Raw genomic sequence first — 19,425 nt, forward strand, 5'->3', positions numbered from 1 at the left:
TTTGTGGGGCATGGATTCTTGCTACAGGGTCTTTGCTTCTTTGGAAAAAAAAATACCATTTTGCTTGGTTTCTTGGCTAAAGACTTGTCTTGACATGACTGTATAATGGCGTGATTAAAACATAATATTTTCCACTGCAATTGGTAATCCTTAGTATGATCTCACTAGTGTCAGATCTTATCCTGATGACAAATGGGGAACTGGGAACCATGGGTCCTATTTCGAGCTTTGGATGGTGGCACTTGATTTGCTCAATAGCCAACCTCAGGCATTTCCAAAATATGCATAAGGGCCTGAGAAATCCCAAGGCTATATTTAAAATGATGAAAGATTTAAGGCAGTATGTGTTTCTTTTACCTGTCTTCTGCTTTTTCTTTCTTTATAGTTAGAGGAGTAAGGGCGAGTAAGTTATTCTTCCTGCTGTACATCCCATGAAACTAAAAGCTGGGGCTTTAGAAGCATTGCAAAAACAGGAGAGAAGCTTTAGGAGATCCTTGTATAAATAGGAGCTGTGTCATATAACTCCATGTGGACATCTAGGCAGAGGTGGGATAAGTAAGGAAGGTGTTTGTGTGTATAAGGTTTTCAGTATTTGGGAAATATTTTTTATTCTTTCACACAGAAGTTTTTGAAATGCAGAACGTTTGAGGCACATAGGTCAGGATTAATCTTGTCTCACCTTGGCCACTGGAGTTGAGCAAGTTCGTCTAACCTCATCCTACAGACCTTTTCAGCATCAGTGGAGAAGGATTCCCAGCAGCCCAAGGCAGTGGGACAGATTCCCCCTGGAAGGGGAGGGAGCAGAGGTGCTTTGGTGGCATCTCCTGGAGCCAGCAATAAATGCATAGCCAGAGAGCTGCTGCATTTTGGCTGTTTGGGCTGAAAGTGAAAAGAAAATCTAATCAGGCGCCTGGGACAGACTGGGAAAGGAAGGCTTCTTGGCTACTTCCTCCTGAGGAAAAGGCTTAGGTCTAATAGATATAATTACATTATTTATTTGTTTTATTGTTCTAGCCATTTGTTTAAAAAGTCCGTAATCCTTTTATACCAGTCCTGTAATGATTATTTAATGTCTGGCTGCTTGTGAACCCACGGAGCTGTGTGAACAGAGGATGCTTCACCGCAGGGGATCTGCACAGTTCTCCACAGGACAGGGAGCTGGGCCTGAGAGCCTCCAGTGGAGACCTCGATTGGGTGCCTTCATGATCCCACTTGCTGGATGAAAGCAGTGGTAGTTCCCTCCTTTACAAAATGCTGCCAGATGTAGGGCTGTCTCTTGGCTGTATATGGCCACAGTTCTCTTCTGTAAGGCTAAATATTCACCGACTAATGTTTGGTTAGCAGGCACTGTGCCAGTGACCAGTGTGTCCCCCAGCTCTGTCAGAGCAGTGACACTTGTTGGTGGCAACTCTGTGAGTGTCACAATGGGCACCAGCTGCCCAACACCAGCTGAGAGCTCTGCTCCCCTTGCTGATGTTTTCTAACCTCTTCCTTTGCAGAGCCCCTGAAATCATCCTCGGTTTACCCTTTTGTGAAGCAATCGATATGTGGTCATTGGGATGTGTCATTGCAGAGCTGTTCTTGGGCTGGCCCTTGTACCCAGGAGCTTCAGAGTACGATCAGGTGGGTGTGGATATTGTCCTGGGTGCTGGTAAGTGCACACTTCTTTTTCCCTTCTCTTGTCAGAGTGAGCGGATGCCACCTTTTTCACTTTTGCCAATGATGGATCTGTATTTCTTGCTCTCCCAAGTCAACATTGTCATTATGCACCTGGGTATTTGTTCCAGGTAACCAGTGTGCAGCTTGGCATGCTGGCTTTTAAAAGACCTGAGTGAAATTTCCATCAAGAATCAACGCTGCCATTGACTGGAGAGCTCTGTAGATGTGCCTCCTCACTGAGCAGAGCAGGCACCCGTTCTCTGCTGTAACAGCAAGTGCAGTATAAAGCCTTATTTGTTAGAAGAAACTGCATGAACTCAGCTGCATTTCATAACCCCTTTTATGAGAGTGCATATTAAAAGCAATGACAAGAAGGAGAACGTTGGCATTGATGTAGGTTTCCAGTTAATATAAGCTGTCGTCTCTTTTCTCCCTATAGGCTTTTGTGCCCTTTTTGTAGTCCTAAAACCGATAATGCAGCGGCAGCTAGAGCCAGGGCTGTAGAATACTTTGCATTCCCATAGTATTCTTGAGGCTGATCTTAGCTGTCTGCAAATGCAGCCTGAAAAGGGTCTTTTTTCTTTTAGGAAAAAAATGTTTAAGAAAGGGGAAAAAAAAAAAAAAAAGCAGGAAAATACGTAAGTTTTTTCACATACTGAAATGTTTTCTTGACTTTTCTTTTGAAACCAGTATTTTTTTAATCAGAGCTCTAAAGGTAAAATTTGGCAGGGGAAATAACTTGCAGCAAAGAGCAGGGCTATTAGTGACTCTAAAGGAAATCAAATGTAGCTGAGAAACTTATAAGTGTTTGAAAATCACATACCAAGCATGAAAAGTAGATTTCTTTCTCTTCCCTGTTATACCCCAAAAGCCATAAAACACACAGCTGGAAAAGAAATCACCATACCTTACTGGCCAGCCTAACTGCCCAGCACAAAGCTTTCTCTGGTAAAGTGTGACAGGGGCTCCTGGGGAGCTGGGAAAGAGATAGGAGCTGATCCTGGCTGCTGGCTGCAGCACTGGCACTGGGTTGGAGGCAGGATCCTTCTGCCTCTCAAGTGTGTGAGCTCTGATGGACCTGAGGAGCTGCAGAGCTGAACAAGCCATGCACAGTGAGCTGGGGCCTGTGTGCTTGGAAGTGACTGAAAACACGGCTGCTTTTTATGCCTTCATTTAGTTAATGTTTTTATCCTTCTCTGTGTCTTCTTTCAAAAACACCTTCCATTCTTCCCTAGCATTTTCGAGAGTAGGTGACTGGTTTTAATAGTTTTGCAGAGTTTGCAGCAGTTTTGCAGAATGAAGCCATGCAGGAGTCAGTAGGTGCCAAAGTTAAGGTTGTGTGTGGCACCTCAGGCATGTGTGACATCGGTCTTTACTTGTGTAATCACAGACTCTTTCTCCTTTATAAATACATAAAAGTTTGAGATCCTGGAAACACAAATAGAGTATCTTTTAGCTGTGTGGGTGCCAATGAGGTCAGGCTTGTGGATGCAACCCAAATAACGTCATGTAGTCAGTAGAGACAAGTACTTTCCATACCATGAGGGCGTCAGTTGGTTTGAGTGTATATTTCACCTTAGTTCAAAGGCAGTCACTTCATAATCCTCTGTTTGGAACTTCAAACTGCTCCTAGGACAGGCTGTGTGCTCAGGTGGAAGAAAATTGAGAAAATCAGCAAAAGTTAGAGAGCAAATATCAAATTGCTGAAATGACTTCCTGGAGAGAAGAGGGTGCAAAGTGTTGAGACATGCCATTGAAATTGCTGTGTGGGTCCTTCTCTTTGAACTTTAAAAATTTAGGAACTTTCCACTTTTCATCCTTAGGCCTTGTGGGAGTGCACTCTAAGGGTGAGTTTCCAGTGATGTATGTGATAAATGGAGGGAATTCCATTCAGAAATTTTTTTCCTCTCATTCCTTGCACTAAGTTTTTTGGGGTGAAGTTTCTCTACATGCTACATCTTCTTTTTTTTGTATGTTTTGTTGGTTCAAATGCCTCCTGAACTCCTTCACGGAAGACCTCCAGAGATCTCCACAGGATGAACAGTGACCTCTCATCCTTCTCTTACAGATTCGCTACATTTCACAGACGCAGGGCTTACCAGCAGAGTATTTGTTAAGTGCAGGGACAAAGACGACGAGGTTTTTCAACAGGGATACAGACTCACCGTATCCCTTGTGGAGGCTGAAGGTAGGAAGGCATTCCCTTGTTTCTTTTACCTTGCAGTTGTTGGTTGGAAGTGAGAAAACATTCAGGTCACCTCAGAGCCTAAGTTTCTACTTGCATTGCAGCACAGACACAGGGGTGGGTACTGCCCAAGGCAAAACTGACATCCCCAAAATTTTGAGCTTATAATACACCTGCTTGGCATTTCAGTGTTGGAAATTTAAGTCTAGAGTTGACCTGAAAATCTTCCTCTAAGTATTCAGTGATTTGGTGTGTTCTGGGCAGACTTTGCTCTAACTCATTGTGGGGAGAAAAAAAGGCAAGCATTTTAATTCTACAGTCAAAACCTCTAGTAAAGCAGGTGGGCCCTGCATGTCCTGTGCCAGTGGGTTTGTCTGCATGCTGTCGCCAAGGAGAGAGGCCAGTGGGCTTCTGGCTGGGATGGGATGCTGTACCTCACGCCAGGGTGGATGCAAGGGACCACCATACTTGGGAGGACCCTCAGAAGTGAAATAGAAGAGATAAATCACCTTGGGACATAAAAGGTGTCACATAACCGTGGTGGAGATCCTGTAAATGGTGTCTGGTCAGGCAAGAGAGGCATGATGGTCCCTGATAAGGACAGGATGAGGCACATGTGGGAAGTGGCACATAATGTGCAGCTGGTTGCAGGGCAGTGTTGGTTAATGCCTGTGTCCTGTTTTGAGCAGACACCAGATGATCATGAGGCAGAGACGGGGATTAAGTCAAAGGAAGCAAGAAAGTATATTTTCAACTGTTTGGATGATATGGCACAGGTAAGAGCATTGGTGAGTAACCAGCAAGACTGTTCACATGCTTTCCAGCAACACTAAGAAAAGGGAATTATGGAAGTTCTCTGTGTATTCTGTTCTGGGGCCATCTCCTGAAAAACACCAGGATTATGCCTACCAACTTTGCTGTTGCGTGCTGCTTTGTAGGAGTGACTGCACACAGGGGGATGTGTGCTGTAGTAAAGCAGCCTTGGAAAGTGGCTAAGGCACGTCTCTGAGAGTTGAAATCCTGCATTTTCTCTTGTCTCTCCAGTGCTCTTCTGTATGACTGCTGGCAAGTCACTTGCTTTCTCTGTGCTTTAATATTTCCATTTGTTAAAGCGTGACAGTGGAAATATTCACCATGGCCACAGAAGAATGTGCTTGCTGTAAAACGTGGCTGGCTGGGGGAAGAATGGGAAGCACTAATTCACTGTGTCAGGTCCATGTTGTGAGAACTAATCCCAGCATAACCACTCCTGTGACAGGAGTTCGTGCTGACAAACCAGTGTGCAAAACTGACCCACCACTAGCACCAAACTGGAGTTTGTTAAGTGGCCTTGTACTAGCAAGGTCTAGACGTTGTAGCAAGTAAAACATGTAAACGTGCAGGAATAGAGGACTGGAATCTGAGGAGACTGGATAATTAATGAAAGAATATAACAAGTCTTTTTTTTTCCTGGCACCTGATACATGAATGGGATGTTTCTCATAAACCTACTGACAATTTTTATGTATTTTATATATTTTTTGCTCATAGGACACATAGATAAGTATCTGATGGCACAGTATATGATAAATACTGTGATTATCAGAGCTTGCCTGCTACCACATGGAAGCTGTTCATCTTCAGTGGAGGGTGACTAAGTGTTTCATTAGCCACTGACCCAGGCGAGCTGAACACTTAACAGTCTGTCTGGAGATGTGACATGCACAAACCAGATGAGTGGCCACCACGGAGTCTGGCGTGGCTCTTCAGCAGCTACTCCTTTACACAGGGAGGCTGGCAGGGCATGTGCTCCAAGGAGGAGTAAACACAGTTTGCTGGACACCTGACCATCTGCTCTTCCCCTTTGGCGCTCACTCCTGTTCCTTCTCCTTTAGGTAAACATGACGACGGATTTGGAAGGAAGCGATATGTTGGTGGAAAAGGCAGACCGGCGGGAGTTCATAGATCTGTTAAAGAAGATGTTGACGATAGACGCGGATAAGAGGATAACACCCATTGAAACTCTGAGCCACCCTTTTGTCACCATGACACACTTGCTCGACTTCCCTCACAGCACACAGTACGTGGCTTTTGTTCCCCTTGCGTTTTGAACTGAGGGGTGAAAAGAAGAGCTGGTTGTGGTGGAGACCAAGTGTATCTAAGGGGCTTTGTTAAGATGTTTAATCCTTAAGTTTTAATCTTTTCCTGCTTAAAAAAAAGAAGACGATTGCCAACTCAAGGTTGCAAGAATTGTGTTGTAGGTGCTTGGCATTTGAAACGCTGCAGTGTGTGCTACATTAATTATGTAAATATTCAGTAATTACATATTTTTGCATTAAAATGCAGGAGAAATTATGCAATTAGTGCTGAAAGTATCAGTCTATTTCAAAGTAATATAGTCCTGATTGTTACTGGAGTAATCAACCTTATCTGCAGTGGGGAGCCGACCCTTCCTCCCATCGTACTAGGAGTCAGCTTGGGGCTGTTTGTTTTTTAAGGGAAGAACTGTTCTGCAGCAGGCTGTTTTATAGGCATAAGCACCAGGATGAGGAGTTAACTTTTCAGCTTGGTTGTTGTCCACCTGTGTCACCTTAAATATCACGTTCTGGCCTCATCTGACACATGTAGAATGAGGACAGGCTCCACTGCCTGATGGAGATGAGAAGAAATCACGCCTTCAAGCCTGACTGCCCTTCTCCTAAGGCTGCACTACCGAGGACAGCAGCCTGAAATGCAGGATGCCTGTCCCCAACCCACTGCCCTTGTCCAGTTCACATAGGGGGACAGGCTTCTCAGGTGTAAGTGGAGAAGGCAGACACATAGTGGGAGTTTTGCAAAGACTTCAGGACACTTAGCTTTGAACATCCTGCTTTACAGCACTTGGCAGTTCCAGGTGCTTTCACAGGCTGTCCCTTCCCCTTGACAGGAGAACAATTGTTGGCACAGTGCTGTACTTCATTGGGTGCCACTTTTGTGTTTTAGAGGCTGTCAGGAGCTCAGGTACAAAATTAAAGGGGGCTGCCTGAAGAGCTTCAGAGTGTGTTTTTATGCTGCAGAGCAACAGGTAACTGTGTCAGCTCTCCTGCCTGCATGGGAGGCTGCAGTATTTTGAGTTTGTTTAAGGTAGTTTTACCCCTTTAAAGGAGCTGTAGCTGCCTTTTTGTTACATTTATCACAAGATAAGAGCATCTGCTTGCCAGAAGGTAGTGGGTGCACGATCTGTGTACACCCAGACTTAGCCTGCACAGCCATCTTTGAGCATTGTTACCTATAAATAGATAGTAAGTGATAAATGAAAGCAAGATGGGACATGATTGTACTAAACAGGAAAAAAGTAAAGTTTCATATAAAAAAAAAACATGAATAAAATATGACAGCAAAAATACTGAGTGAGGATCATAGACAAAAGTCTTTTAATTTGCAGCAGTCCTTCTGACTGTGCAACAACTGATTGTGTAAGATAGGAGAGATTTGTGACCTAATGCATTGCCGTCAGAAATCCTTCCACTAAGGCAACAGTCCATAACCACATCTTCATTTCTGAAGTGTTCACTTGTGGCTGCTCAGACAAAGCCCCAGAAAGATTTAAAATATCATTGGGGCCAACAGCAGTGAGAATTTTAGCCAAATAAAGAATTCAGCATCACGTCTCTGAATACCAAGTGTGTGCCAGCTGGGTGTGTAACCCTGCAAGCCCCTCCATGCTGGAAACAGTGACTGGCAAAGAGAGAAATAAGCTGTAACCAGCATGGCAAGTGGATGGAACTTTTTTCTGTGATTACTTGTGCTTTAAAGAATAGAAACTTCAAAGCCTTGAAAGATGCAGGGAGCTGTAATCTCTCTTGAAAATAAATTGGGCCGCAGAAAAAGTGAGAATATATGGAAGCTGTAGCTTCTGGAAGGAATCTCTGCTGTGGCACTTTTCAGAGAGGCTGCAAGTTCAAACAATGCAGGAGGGGCTGTTCTGCTTTCTTACAAGGAGCAAGCAAAGTGAGCTTAGCTTCCCGTTTCACATATTTAACTTCCTGGCTCTTAAATTGCTGAGTACTCCTCAGACTTTCTGTCTGTTTTGCTTTGTCCCTGCTGGTTTTTGCTCCCACTTTCTTTGAAAGTAAAGCCAGAGAACATGGTATTGCATTTGTAGAGCTTACATCTTGTTAGACAAAACCATTTAGTAACACACACTATTCACCATGTACAGAACCTATACTCTTCCCACTGCTTTCTTCTTTGTGCAGGGAGAATTATAGTTATACTTGACTGAAAAGAAGTGATCCAATAGCCTTCTGCATTTATTTGATAAGTGTTTGATTTTGCTGGATGCTCTGTGACCAACAGGTATGGTTCTGGAAGTGAATGCACGTAAAGGGCAGCTGTGCATGATGTCCTGAGCCTGGCTTGTCTGCAGGTGTTTATGGCCCAGATCCAGTTACAAAGATATTACCTGTAGGATAAGAGAGGTGACCATTTGAGTAAGAGACAAGACAGGGATAAAAAGATCTAGGTCCTCTTCATCAACCTTAGGATCATAGAAGTTTGTTCCTTTTAAAGGGACACTGTTTCTTAAAAGTGATGTGAGGATATACCCCTTACCTCCAACAGTTTAGATCATTACAAAATGCTCAGCATACAGCCAATTTTTACTGCTTGGAATTTCTCTTTCTCCATGTTGGGATAATGGAAATAAAATAAATGCCTTTATACTTTCTGAGGTTATGTTTCAGACTCGGAGGTTACATTTGTAATAACAGTTATTGTGGAAGAATTGTGGAAAACATGTATTGGTTTTCAGATATCAGAAGTGAGTTGTACTAAAAATACAGTGTTGCCCAGGTTCACTGTGTTGTTGTCTCTTAACCTCTGTATGCTTTGGTATTCTAATTAATGAAATATGGACAGTTTGATCTACCAGATGCCTACTGTGCTCTAGCAATGTAGAGAGAATTTAATTTCCTTTACTGGGGCACAAAATAGGATACTTCTCAAAATTTCTATTGCTATATCAATAACATTTAAGGAAAAGTCATTGTAGAGGAAGAAGCTGTAATGATTCCCCCAGAGATCCAGTTCTCAGTGTGAGATAACCTCAGAGCCAGATTCCCTCAGGGCATTGAGGAATTTGCTTTGGAATAACTTTTTGATATGAATTGTCCCATTGACTGCAAGAGGAGATGTCATACTTCAAGATAAGCATCTGCACAAGTGTTTAGCCAGACAGGGGCAATGTTTTAACTGCTTAGCTGGACTCAGCTCTTGGTAAACAACCACTTTAAAGGAACAAGGATGAGTTTTTAGGGGGTCTCAGTGATCAAGAACAGTAAAATTCTTCCTTGCAGAAGACATGTAAAACTATCTTTATTTACACTTACACTGAGGCAAAAAGCATGAGTTTTCTTTTCCTCTCAGGCTCCATCATCATGAAAAAAACAGTATCTTTCTTTCTGGCTTTCAGTCTCTTTCAGTCTTTTAATGTATAGCCACTTTGTATTTCTTGCCCTGTCCCATCGAGAGAAACCCATTTCCTTTCCTTTGTGACTTGTAGTGCAGAAACTTGTGGGAGCACCCAGGAGTCCCAGGGCAGCTGCTCTCAGCTTGGCCTTCTTCAGTACAGTGTTAATCTGATTCTCACCGGTTAAGAGAAACCTGAATAAAATAGCAAAGGGCTTTAAGAGCCTAGAAGGTGCTAAGCCTGCCACGGAGACCTATTGCAGGGCCACGGTGGCGAACTGTTAGCTGTGTGAGTCGTTTGGTTAATTTTCTCTGCCTTCCTTTACCCTCTTTCCCTGCACAGTGTCAAGTCCTGCTTCCAGAACATGGAGATTTGCAAGCGGCGGGTGAATATGTACGACACAGTGAACCAGAGCAAGACACCATTCATCACCCACGTAGCCCCAAGTACATCGACCAACCTGACCATGACTTTTAACAACCAGCTCAACACAGTCCACAACCAGGTGAGGGCATCAATCACAAGCAGCCAGTGCTTTAAACATTTATGTCAGGAGGGCCTAGAAGATGAAAAGCAAAGTAGCATCCCATTTAACATGCCTGCCAAGAGATGGTGCCTTTTACTCTCCTTCCTCTGCTCTTCTCGTTCTCTTTTCTTCAGGCAAGCAGTAATCTTGTGACATTTTGTGTGATGGTGAAATGTTGCCTTTGTTGTTTATGTTGTTGTTGGGGTGATAAATCCTGCTTACTTGGGAGGTTGCTATGGGGAAAAGCTCATTAGTCCCTTAATGCAGCAAGCAGTACTTCACTCCCTGGGTCAGGCAGAAGTATTTGTGATCTTACAGCTCTTCTTCAAATTGGCATTGAAGTAAAATGAGTTTAAACCCTCTGTAACAGACACAGCACTGTAACTGATCAACAGGAAAGAAGAGTTTAGCATTAATATTTATTCTTATCTCTTATTGCTTTTACTCCAGGGGCCACAGTTGATGTGGGGACCATGTGCATGTGTCCCCACTGTGAACACATTGCACTCCAGTTTGGTGGGCTCTGGCTTTATAATCATGCTTTGTATTAGTTTTACTTGCTCCAGTGTTGGGGGTGCTGCATTAACAAATTTTATGTGACTAACAGGCTAAGTTGTTTGCTGTGATACTGTATTGCAGCAGCAAAAGGAAACTCCCCAGGGAGAACACTCTAAGAGACTGAAGCTCAAGAAATAGCTGCTGCTTTGAAGCCTTTTGGGAACAGGCTGCTCATGATTCACTCTAGAGATTGCAGGTGGCATTGCAGAAATGGTGTTTGGAAAGCCAGGGAGAGAAAGGAGTCTGTGCAGATGTGCAGGATGCTCCTGTGTCAGTGAAAAAAACAGACTTCTTGACTCAGGTCTTGATATATGTGATCACAGAAGGCCTTTTGAAACAATTCAGGCAGGCACAGATAGAGATAGGTCATGACTTGGTGTGAGAGGGTACTAGTTACAAACACCAGTTCCCTTTCTAGGCTGTTTCTGAGATGCTGACTAAAGAAATGCATGCTATGTGCTCCCCTAAGTCCCAGTTGCAGGGCAGGGACACTGTTTGTACCACAGTTACTTGTAGGAAAGGCAGACTTGCTTTCATTTCCTTTCATTTCACTTGACATTAAGTTCAGCTGTTGGCTGGAGAGATCCATGGTCATTTCTGAATTCTCATAAGGGTTGTGTGTTCTGAGCAGAATCGCTATGCCCAATGTTCCTAGAAGAATTGGCAGAAATATTTCCAGGAAGGGTGTTTTAATTTGAACAAGCTCTAAGCCTTTCACAATTCTCTTCAACATACCACTTGTCTTGGCTTTCTTTTGTTTCCTGTCTCTGTGAAATATCTGGGGATTGCCTCCTTCCAGTTATGGCTTCTGCGATTACGAGTATGGGAGCTGCTGTGGTGGCTGCTCAGAGTGTTGCACAGGAGAGCAGATTGCACTTCACAGCCCCTGCACTGAGGGGGGACCAGGAGAAGGAAGAAATATTTTGTTGTCACATCCCTCATGGCTGTGGCAGTGCCGCATAGGTCCAGTGGCAACCAGGGCAGTGCAAAATGCTTGGTCTGCTCTCTCCTGATCAAAGCTTCCTCCTGGGTTCATACATTCACCATGAGAAAGTTTTGTCTGATCAGACTCCAGCAGTGTTGCTGGCATATTTGGACAGAGGGGAAGGATGGGCTCTGATTTGATAGTGTCTGGCTCCCTAGCATACATGTTAAGAACATATATTTGGAGCAGTGGCAGAGCTTGCTTGCAACAATTAGACCCAGTCCAAATTTTTAAAAAGAAAAAAAAAGTTTTCAGATTTCTAGATTTTTTTCAGAACTCTGGACTGATTTTTTTGGCTTTGAAACATCCCCTACCGAAGTTTCTGCTCTAAGAGATTTTAAAGACAATTTAAGTGAAGTTTGGACTTTGCAAGTATTAGCATTACCTCCTGTCATGCCTTGTGAGTACTTCAAATTTCAAACATAATTCAAGGGGCATGTGCCATCTTAGATACAAGGTATCTAAGAGGAAAGGCCAGGATGGATTTTGCTTCTCAGGATGAGAATTCACAGGGCATGGAGGTGCTGAGTTTCTTTTACCTAAGAAATGTGAGCAGCTTCTTGAGCTACATATGTGACGAGTGAACAATGTGATTTGTGGACAGCAACACTTTCTGAGCCCATCTTGATCATGGTGTGAATCAGAGCCAGTTGGGTGAGGAATGGGGCTGCAGTCCTGCTGGAGGGAATGTGCTGTGTCTCTGAGCAGTACAAGCAGTGTGGCCGGGGGTCCCGTGGCATGGCATGGCCATGGCGCACTCAGGCAGATTGTGATCCTTCCCCCAGCACTGCCCTTGTCTCTTTATTCCTCAGTGTCCTGTTCTACCCCTTGTTTGCTGTTTTGTCTTGGTTTTTATTTTATCTTACACTATTTTACTTTATTATTTTTTTGGATTTTGCTTCTTCCAGCGTACCCATCTCCCTCATTTTTTTGTTTGTTTTTTGTTTTAATTCCCGTCATTCCTTTAGACCACCAACCTGGCTCCCACCTCCTCCAGTGCCACTATTTCCTTAGCCAACCCTGAGGTCTCCATACTAAATTACCAATCTGCACTCTACCAGCCCTCAGCGGCGTCTATGGCTGCGGTGGCCCAGCGGAGCATGCCCCTGCAGACGGGAACAGCGCAGATCTGTGCCCGGCCAGACCCCTTACAGCAAGCCCTCATCGTCTGCCCACCAGGCTTCCAAGGTAAGTGGCAGCCTCACCAGGTCTTGGCCTGCTGCTTCGTCCAGCTCTTGTTGGAAATGAGTTTCCTCAATGCAGGTCATGTGGCAGAAAAAAGGGCTGGCCTCGTAAATCAGAGCAGCGAGGTTGTTGCAGATGGAAGTGTTTGCCTTGGCAGAGGGTCTTGCAGGCACCTCTAACAGACTGAGTTGGAGGCAGCTGCTACTGACAAGGGGCTGGGGGAGAATATGTGGTACTTGCCATTCCTTGCCCTGAACAAAGTTTAAGGCTCTTCTGCCATACTTTGGTAAACTTGAAAGCTTTCTCACACAATATAGTAAATCAGTACATATGTATGTAATGGGTCATCATCACTTCTCAGTGACTCGATTGCTAAAAGGGGAACTCGGGAGGGTAATGCAGCAGGGAGCGTGGTGCTGGTGGATATGAGGGTTCTCCCCCAGAACAGACGCCATGACCATTTATGAGGATAATTCCCTCAGCTCCAGCCCTGCTGCAAACAGCTCTGCTTGTGTATACTAGTGGTAGGAACTATTGTCAGACAACTTGGGAGATGCTCAATGTTAACCACTTGTCCTTCTGTTAACTTCACATGCTGTAGCAATTTGGGAAAACTTGCCAAGTGTCTGTAGGAAGTGGTCTAAATAGACCTCAGTTCAGCTGGTGCAACTTCTGCTCTTCATTTCTACAAGCCTGTCTGTGCATTAGTCTCCAGGCACTTGTTAAATGTTCTGCAAGATTATCAAAGCTCTTTTGAACTAGAGAAGTTTAGCTAGACCTCTTCAGCGTAGTTAAAATGCATCTCAAGGGTTTGACTTCAGAAGTGGAGTATGTAAGCGACCATCCTCAGCTTGCTACTTTGAGAAGGCTCCAAAGTAGAGGAGGCAGCACAGGCTGTGCCACGCACTGAGGTGCTGGAGAGGGAAGCTTCCTCCAGCTCAGGCTAATGTGGGGCTCAGCCAGCAGTGGTTGGAGCTTGGAGTGGGCTAGGGCCTTTCAAATATGAGTCCCAATAAACTGTGCTAGAGAAAATCATCTCTCCCCATCAAGGCTGAGGGAGTATGGAGTTCTGGATTCCCATCCCACTGTGGTGTAAAGAGATCATTCTCATATAGAAATGGATTTTAGCTGATAAAAAACATTTCTTGTTGTTAAACCAGAGAATATGCGGAAGAGAAGCCATTCACTTCCCTGTTTTCTGCCTGTGCACATTGTAATATTGTAGTATTTCCTATGTGCTTGAGGTACCCTAAAATGCAAATTAACCCCTTAGTGCCTTTGGAAATGTCTTTTCTGCACCCTTATACCCGTATCATGTTTGTGAACATTTGATGGACATCTTTGGGCCAGGGTAGCACAGGTGGCTCTCTGACAGCTGATTATTCAGAGGGACTGAAAATTGCAATTTAAGTGGACATCAGTGAGTGCCTTTACGCTCCTCTGAGAGCCATCCCCTGTTCCTGGCAATGCTGCTGGTGGCTTATGCTGTACCTTCTGTGCTGGTGGAACAGGGTTACAAGCCTCGCCTTCGAAGCACGCTGGGTACTCGGTTCGGATGGAGAACGCCGTTCCCATTGTCACTCAGGCTCCTGGGGCCCAGCCTCTTCAGATCCAGCCAGGACTCCTCGCACAGGTAAGGAATTCTAAAGGCACCAAGCTCAGCAGGTATTTACTGTGTTGTTTAGCTCTTGGAGACTGAGGAGAGAAGCTTTCTCTGAGGGCCTTCTGTGGTGCAGTTTGGAGACTTGGGCAACTGTATATGGGTCTGCAGCTTTCTTTGAAATGTCAAAATCTCCCCCAGCTCATTGTTCAGCTGAAAGACTATGTCAGAGTTGCAAAAGCCACTGGAAAAACCCTTTTTCTTTCTGTTTTTCTACTGAAATATGTGGGAAAGCCTTAGGGAAAGCAGTGTCAGGCCTCTGCTGAGAAGGAACCTATAATAACCTCCTACATCCTCCTAAACTCGAAATCTTGGTGGTAGTTTACAGCCAGGAATTGTTCTGATGAGTTGCATGCTGCTGATAAATACCTTTCATGCTTTAAGTTTTCACTGTTCTGTTTTATGAGGATCTCTGCTCGTGAAGTATGAGAGAGATGTTGGAGGCAGAGGCAAGGGCCCCACAATCAAGGAGCTCTCCTTGTCAGCAATTCTTATTGGCACAATTGTCTGAAATGTTCTCATAGGAAAAGCATGGTTCCTCCTAAAAAAAAAAAAAGCCAAACAGGAATGGGTATTACTAATTACATGCACATCCTCGAGGGATACCCCAGCTCCTCAAACCAGAGGAGCAGTTCATTCCTCCTTGTGCAGGCTTCAGCGAATCTGCCTCAACTGTTTTTGAGCTGGCACCATGGTACCTCTGCTGATACCAGAGAGGAAAAAAAAACCACCAAAAAAACCACCTAGTATACTTAAAACTAAGTTGTGCAAGCTGGAAAAGATGACCAGCTAGTTACAAAGGCAAAACTCTGTCTCAGGCTTGTTTGGTCTGCCATGCCAGCACTTTCATCTGCAGCCAGGAACCAGCAGACTTCAGGTTTTATGCCTGTGTGTTGCACTGCTGGGGTAAGACTGTTGGTGCTCTTGCCTTCCTTTACCACCCGCCAGTCACACTTATCCGGTGAAGACAGATCAAAATGCAACTTGCAGTCTGTGTGATTTCCATCAGCTAGCATGCCCTGCCCCTTCCCAATAGAAGAGCCTTTGTCAGAGAGCTGTCTGAAACATCAAACCGATCTCTGCTGCAGCCTGTTGTAACAACTGACATGGGCCACCTCCCTTGTTTGGTGGGAAAGGAGAGCCTGAGAGGCAGGGAAACAAAAGCCATGGCAAGGCAGGGAGCAGTCCGTGCAGGCTCAGTGGCTGGCACCTCTCGCTTGTTCAAGAAGTCAGCCAAGGCAGTGAGTGAAGGAGGTCACTTTACATGCTAGCTTTACATGCCCCCACCATTCTGCCAGGCCTCCAGTGGTGTGCTGTCCTTTGGGGCTTGAAGGGGTGAGGGTTGGATCTGAAACATCTCAAAGACAGCAGGATCCTGAAAGATCTCGGTACCTCCTCCTTCTTTCTTCTCATGGTGGCCTTGTTGGGCTCTATGCAAGTGAGGAATGTTTGGTAGTAAAGCTCCTCCTGAGCACCCTCCTGCCCACATGTTACCAATTTCAGTACTGCCCTGCCACGTGAGCACCTGGTTCATGGGCATCCCCTTTCATACTTTTTACTGACATTTCATTCACTGTCACTTCCAAATGGGAATTCGGACTGTTTCTGAGAACCACTCCGCACTTGTACAGATTTTTAATTTTTGATGTAATAAAAGAGAGGAGATGTGCCTGTTGCTGTGCCTGTTTGTCTCACGCGATGAGAAATGCAAGCAGTCTCCGATGGCAGGACGCTCTGATTGATGCCGGTGGCATCTGGTGTCCGTGGGCCTCGCTTGGTTCGGGCTGAGCAGCTGGTCTGATAAACAAATCTGTACCCAATTCCAGTTTCCTGAATGGAAAAACACAGCTTCTTTGTGATGCATTGTAGTCACATCTGATCTCGGCGGCTGCGTGTCTCTCTCCCAGCAGAGAGCTGCTCCTCTCATGCACAGCTGCTTATCTAATGTTCTTCAGCCTGGGCCGTGTGACTGCTGCAACTGTGAGAGGGATTGGCCCCAGCAGAGAGTGCAGCACCTCCAGAGTCCACTTCTGTCTGTCCCCTGCTTTATTTGTCCCACTGATGAAGCATGATGCTGCTCCTTGTGCTCCCAGAGCTGTGTAGCACTGTCAGGCTTTCTCCCCTGCCTAGCACACAGCACAGGTTTCTGTGTTTGCACTCCTCAGGATGCTTGTGGCTGGTAAAGCCTTACTGCATCCCAGAGCAGCTGGCATCCAGTTCTCCCTGTGCATTTTGTACCAGACCAGCTGTCCCAGATGAGGGACAGAGGGATCCAGGGCAGGAGGCACTGACAGAGCTTGAGCATCATATCTGGCAGCTGTGTGTCTGCAGCCTGTGGCACAGAGCTAGGCAATGCAAGGCAGAGCAAGCAGCCTGCAAGATGCAGGGTCACTGGCTAAAGTAACTTGTTTGTAACTTCTCTGGGTCTCTTTTCATCCTCTCAAGCAAGTGTGGTCCACATATTGTATGCACAGAGGCCAGTGAAAGGAGGCTGATCCTGTCTTTACTCACAGCTCACTGCAGCTGCTGATCTCTAAAGAGGCAAACCTGCACAGTTTTCCAGCAGGCTTCCATGGTGTGACCCAGAACTGTCCCTTGCCCTTGAATAACATCCTGGATACTTGATTTTTTTCTCCTTTTAACTCTTTCCCAACAACACTTCTTACAGAGGTCCTGCCACTAGCTTCCAAAATGTTACTCCATTAGTTGTTCCTGCTCTATATCCAGAGTATGAGCGTGGTCACTCCAGGGGACCCGCCAGCTCCTGAGGACAAGGGCCAGAGCATTGCTTCACCACCCCACCAAAATTTCACAGTAATGCACTGACTGGGAACAGGTTGCAGCTGCCAGGACAAGCCTTCTATGTGTAAGCACAGCACACAGTGCTGGTGGATCAGCCTAGACAAGTCTTATCTGCAGATTAAATGATTCAGTGGTCCTTACCTAATAAGTGAGGAATTTGTGCCTAGGCCCTGACACTGCATCTAAATTTATGCACTGCAGTCAGACAAGGAGCTTAGATTTGTTCCATTCCCTTCCTGAAAAGGGAGGAAGCAGTTTTGTCTGCAAGTAAATCCAGGTAGTCTCCTGGGATTGACTTCAACAGTAGTTCAGTCTCCCCCTTTAAAGCAAAGCTGAGGTAAAAAAAGAAAAGAGAATAATAAGAATGCTTTTTTCCTCCCTGATCTTTTTGTGCCTTTGCCTTATCCTTTTACCTGCTCCAAGCATCACCAGTCTATGGTTGTGGCTCCTTAGATGAAGGGCTCTCAGGAGCCTTGTGACTCTCCATCCTTTGCAGATGTTGCTGAGAGGCCTCACTATAGCAGCCTTTTCATGTAACTCAGCAACACAAAAAGTTACAAAATGATCAAACTTAGGAGTAGAATTGGGAAAAAAAGTTTTTTTGCAGGGTGGATTGTTTTGGAGTTTATGTACTGGGGGATAGGAGGGAATCATGGGGACGGTTAACACAATCCTTGTGAGGGTGGGGAAGGGGATAAATGCATGCCTGGAAGAAGTCTCCTCTCAAAAATAGCTTCCTTAGAGCAGTGAGATAACACAACATGGGTCCAGTACAGTAGTGCAGGTTGGGACTAAGGTGGGCTGTAGCTGGTACCCCTGAGTTCTTCAGCCCGGCAGCAAAAAGCTGCCAGAGCCACATTCAGGCAGCACATAGCTAAGAAAGTTTCCCAAGTCCAAAAAACAATCATCTGACTTGTGTGGAGTCACTGGAGCAGGACAACCTGAGTCATGCCTGTGGCAGCACAGCTGGAGGGGTGATTGCATAGCAGAATGATGGCTCAACTCAAAAGGCAGAGATTTTCTGCCCTCTTAAGAGTGGGGGGGGAAAGTTGAAGAACACATGGAGAGGACGGTATGCAATGTGTAGCTGTGCATTTCTTGAGAAAGTAAGCTGGCTGTAGAAAGGGGAAATTAACAATGGAGCCATAGTGCCCAGCTGATCTGGGGAGTCAAAATTAGAACGTGCTAAAAAATTTGGTGTTTGAGTTGAAATGCCAACAAGTTTTGATCCCTTCCATTCCCTGTTTAACCTAAACACAGCTGCTGCTTTGTATGGCAAGGATTTTTTCGCCCCCTGCTTTGCATTCTCTATATTTATAACTATTCCTGCTTATACTGTGGTTTCCTAGCAGTGTTTGTCTTCTGTGACTGAAAGGTGGTAAGAGCTGTGTAGTATGACCATGATCACTGTTAGGGGCCCCAGCTGAGCAAGAACCATCGCTCGCGTTCAGTGCTTGATGCCTTTTGCTAAAGAATTGCTTTCCCTCTTCCTGACAGCAAGCATGGCCCAGTGGCACTCAGCAGATCCTGCTCCCTCCCGCCTGGCAGCAGCTGACCGGGGTGGCCACCCACACTTCTGTCCAGCACGCGACCGTCATCCCAGAGTCCATGGCAGGCACCCAACCGCTGGCAGACTGGAGGTAAACTGGGGGTGCTTGGAGGCGCCCTGAAGAACCCACAGCTGCTGGAGGAGGCATGAGGGCTGGGCTTTTGCAGGGCTGAGGGGAGGAGGGCGGCAGCCTATGACCTCACTGTCTGATAGCTGTGGGACACTTCTCTGCTCCCCGCCCTTGGAGTGGAATGCCCACACCACTCCTTCAGCCTGTTCCCAAGGGGAAAACGTTCCGTCCTGGGAAGGCTGGGTACCCAACAGGCCCTGGAGGAGAGGGCACCTGGGTGGAGGGTGGTGGGAGGCTGTGTGGAGGAGCCTCCGAGCAGCCGCCGGTTGCATTCTCAACGTGTGCCTGTGTACCCGCTGTGCAGGAACACGCACGCCCACGGCAGCCACTACAACCCCATCATGCAGCAGCCCACGCTGCTGGCCAGCCACGTGGCCCTGCCCGCCGCCCAGCCCGTCAACGTGGGCGTCGCTCACGTCATGCGCCAGCCACCTGCCGCTGCCTCCGCCAGGAAGAGCAAGCAGCACCAGTCGGCTCCACGGTGAGTGCCAGGGCTCCCAGCCCGGCTGCTTCCGACCGCGGCCCCACCGCGCCGGCGTGCTGGCAAGAGAAGTGCTCGCTGACTCCTGTGGGGCAAAACAAGTTTTGTTCCACAGCCCGTGGGGGATTAGGTCACACACTCTGTGAGGGGGCTCTTCACTGCCTCACCTCTTTGGTACCCAGGAGGTAGTTAGGGGTGTTTTATACCCCGCAAGCATCAATTTGCGTGGGAGTTAGTGGCTGGAGAAGGTGCAGAATGGGAGGCTCAGACCTGTTCA

At 46.1% G+C, this 19,425-nt stretch overlaps 1 protein-coding gene across 4 annotated transcripts in view; it reads left to right on the forward strand.

Moving 5' to 3' along the window:
- The window catches only part of HIPK2 (homeodomain interacting protein kinase 2), a 127,089-nt gene that overhangs the window by 90,835 nt on the left and 16,829 nt on the right, over positions 1 to 19,425 (forward strand). For 2 of the 4 annotated variants that reach the window (XM_030263229.4, XM_002199901.6), the window contains exons 3-11: positions 1,500 to 1,623; positions 3,728 to 3,847; positions 4,534 to 4,620; positions 5,719 to 5,903; positions 9,615 to 9,777; positions 12,310 to 12,529; positions 14,038 to 14,159; positions 18,486 to 18,628; positions 18,972 to 19,148. In XM_030263229.4, coding sequence (XP_030119089.4) covers positions 1,500 to 1,623; positions 3,728 to 3,847; positions 4,534 to 4,620; positions 5,719 to 5,903; positions 9,615 to 9,777; positions 12,310 to 12,529; positions 14,038 to 14,159; positions 18,486 to 18,628; positions 18,972 to 19,148 — 1,341 coding nt within the window. The remainder of the gene's footprint in view (positions 1 to 1,499; positions 1,624 to 3,727; positions 3,848 to 4,533; positions 4,621 to 5,718; positions 5,904 to 9,614; positions 9,778 to 12,309; positions 12,530 to 14,037; positions 14,160 to 18,485; positions 18,629 to 18,971; positions 19,149 to 19,425) is intronic. The other 2 variants (XM_030263231.4, XM_004175918.6) reach the window with 1 other exon arrangement.

This window comes from Taeniopygia guttata, chromosome 1A (assembly GCF_048771995.1).
Source record: "Taeniopygia guttata chromosome 1A, bTaeGut7.mat, whole genome shotgun sequence".
Lineage (NCBI taxonomy): Eukaryota > Metazoa > Chordata > Aves > Passeriformes > Estrildidae > Taeniopygia > Taeniopygia guttata.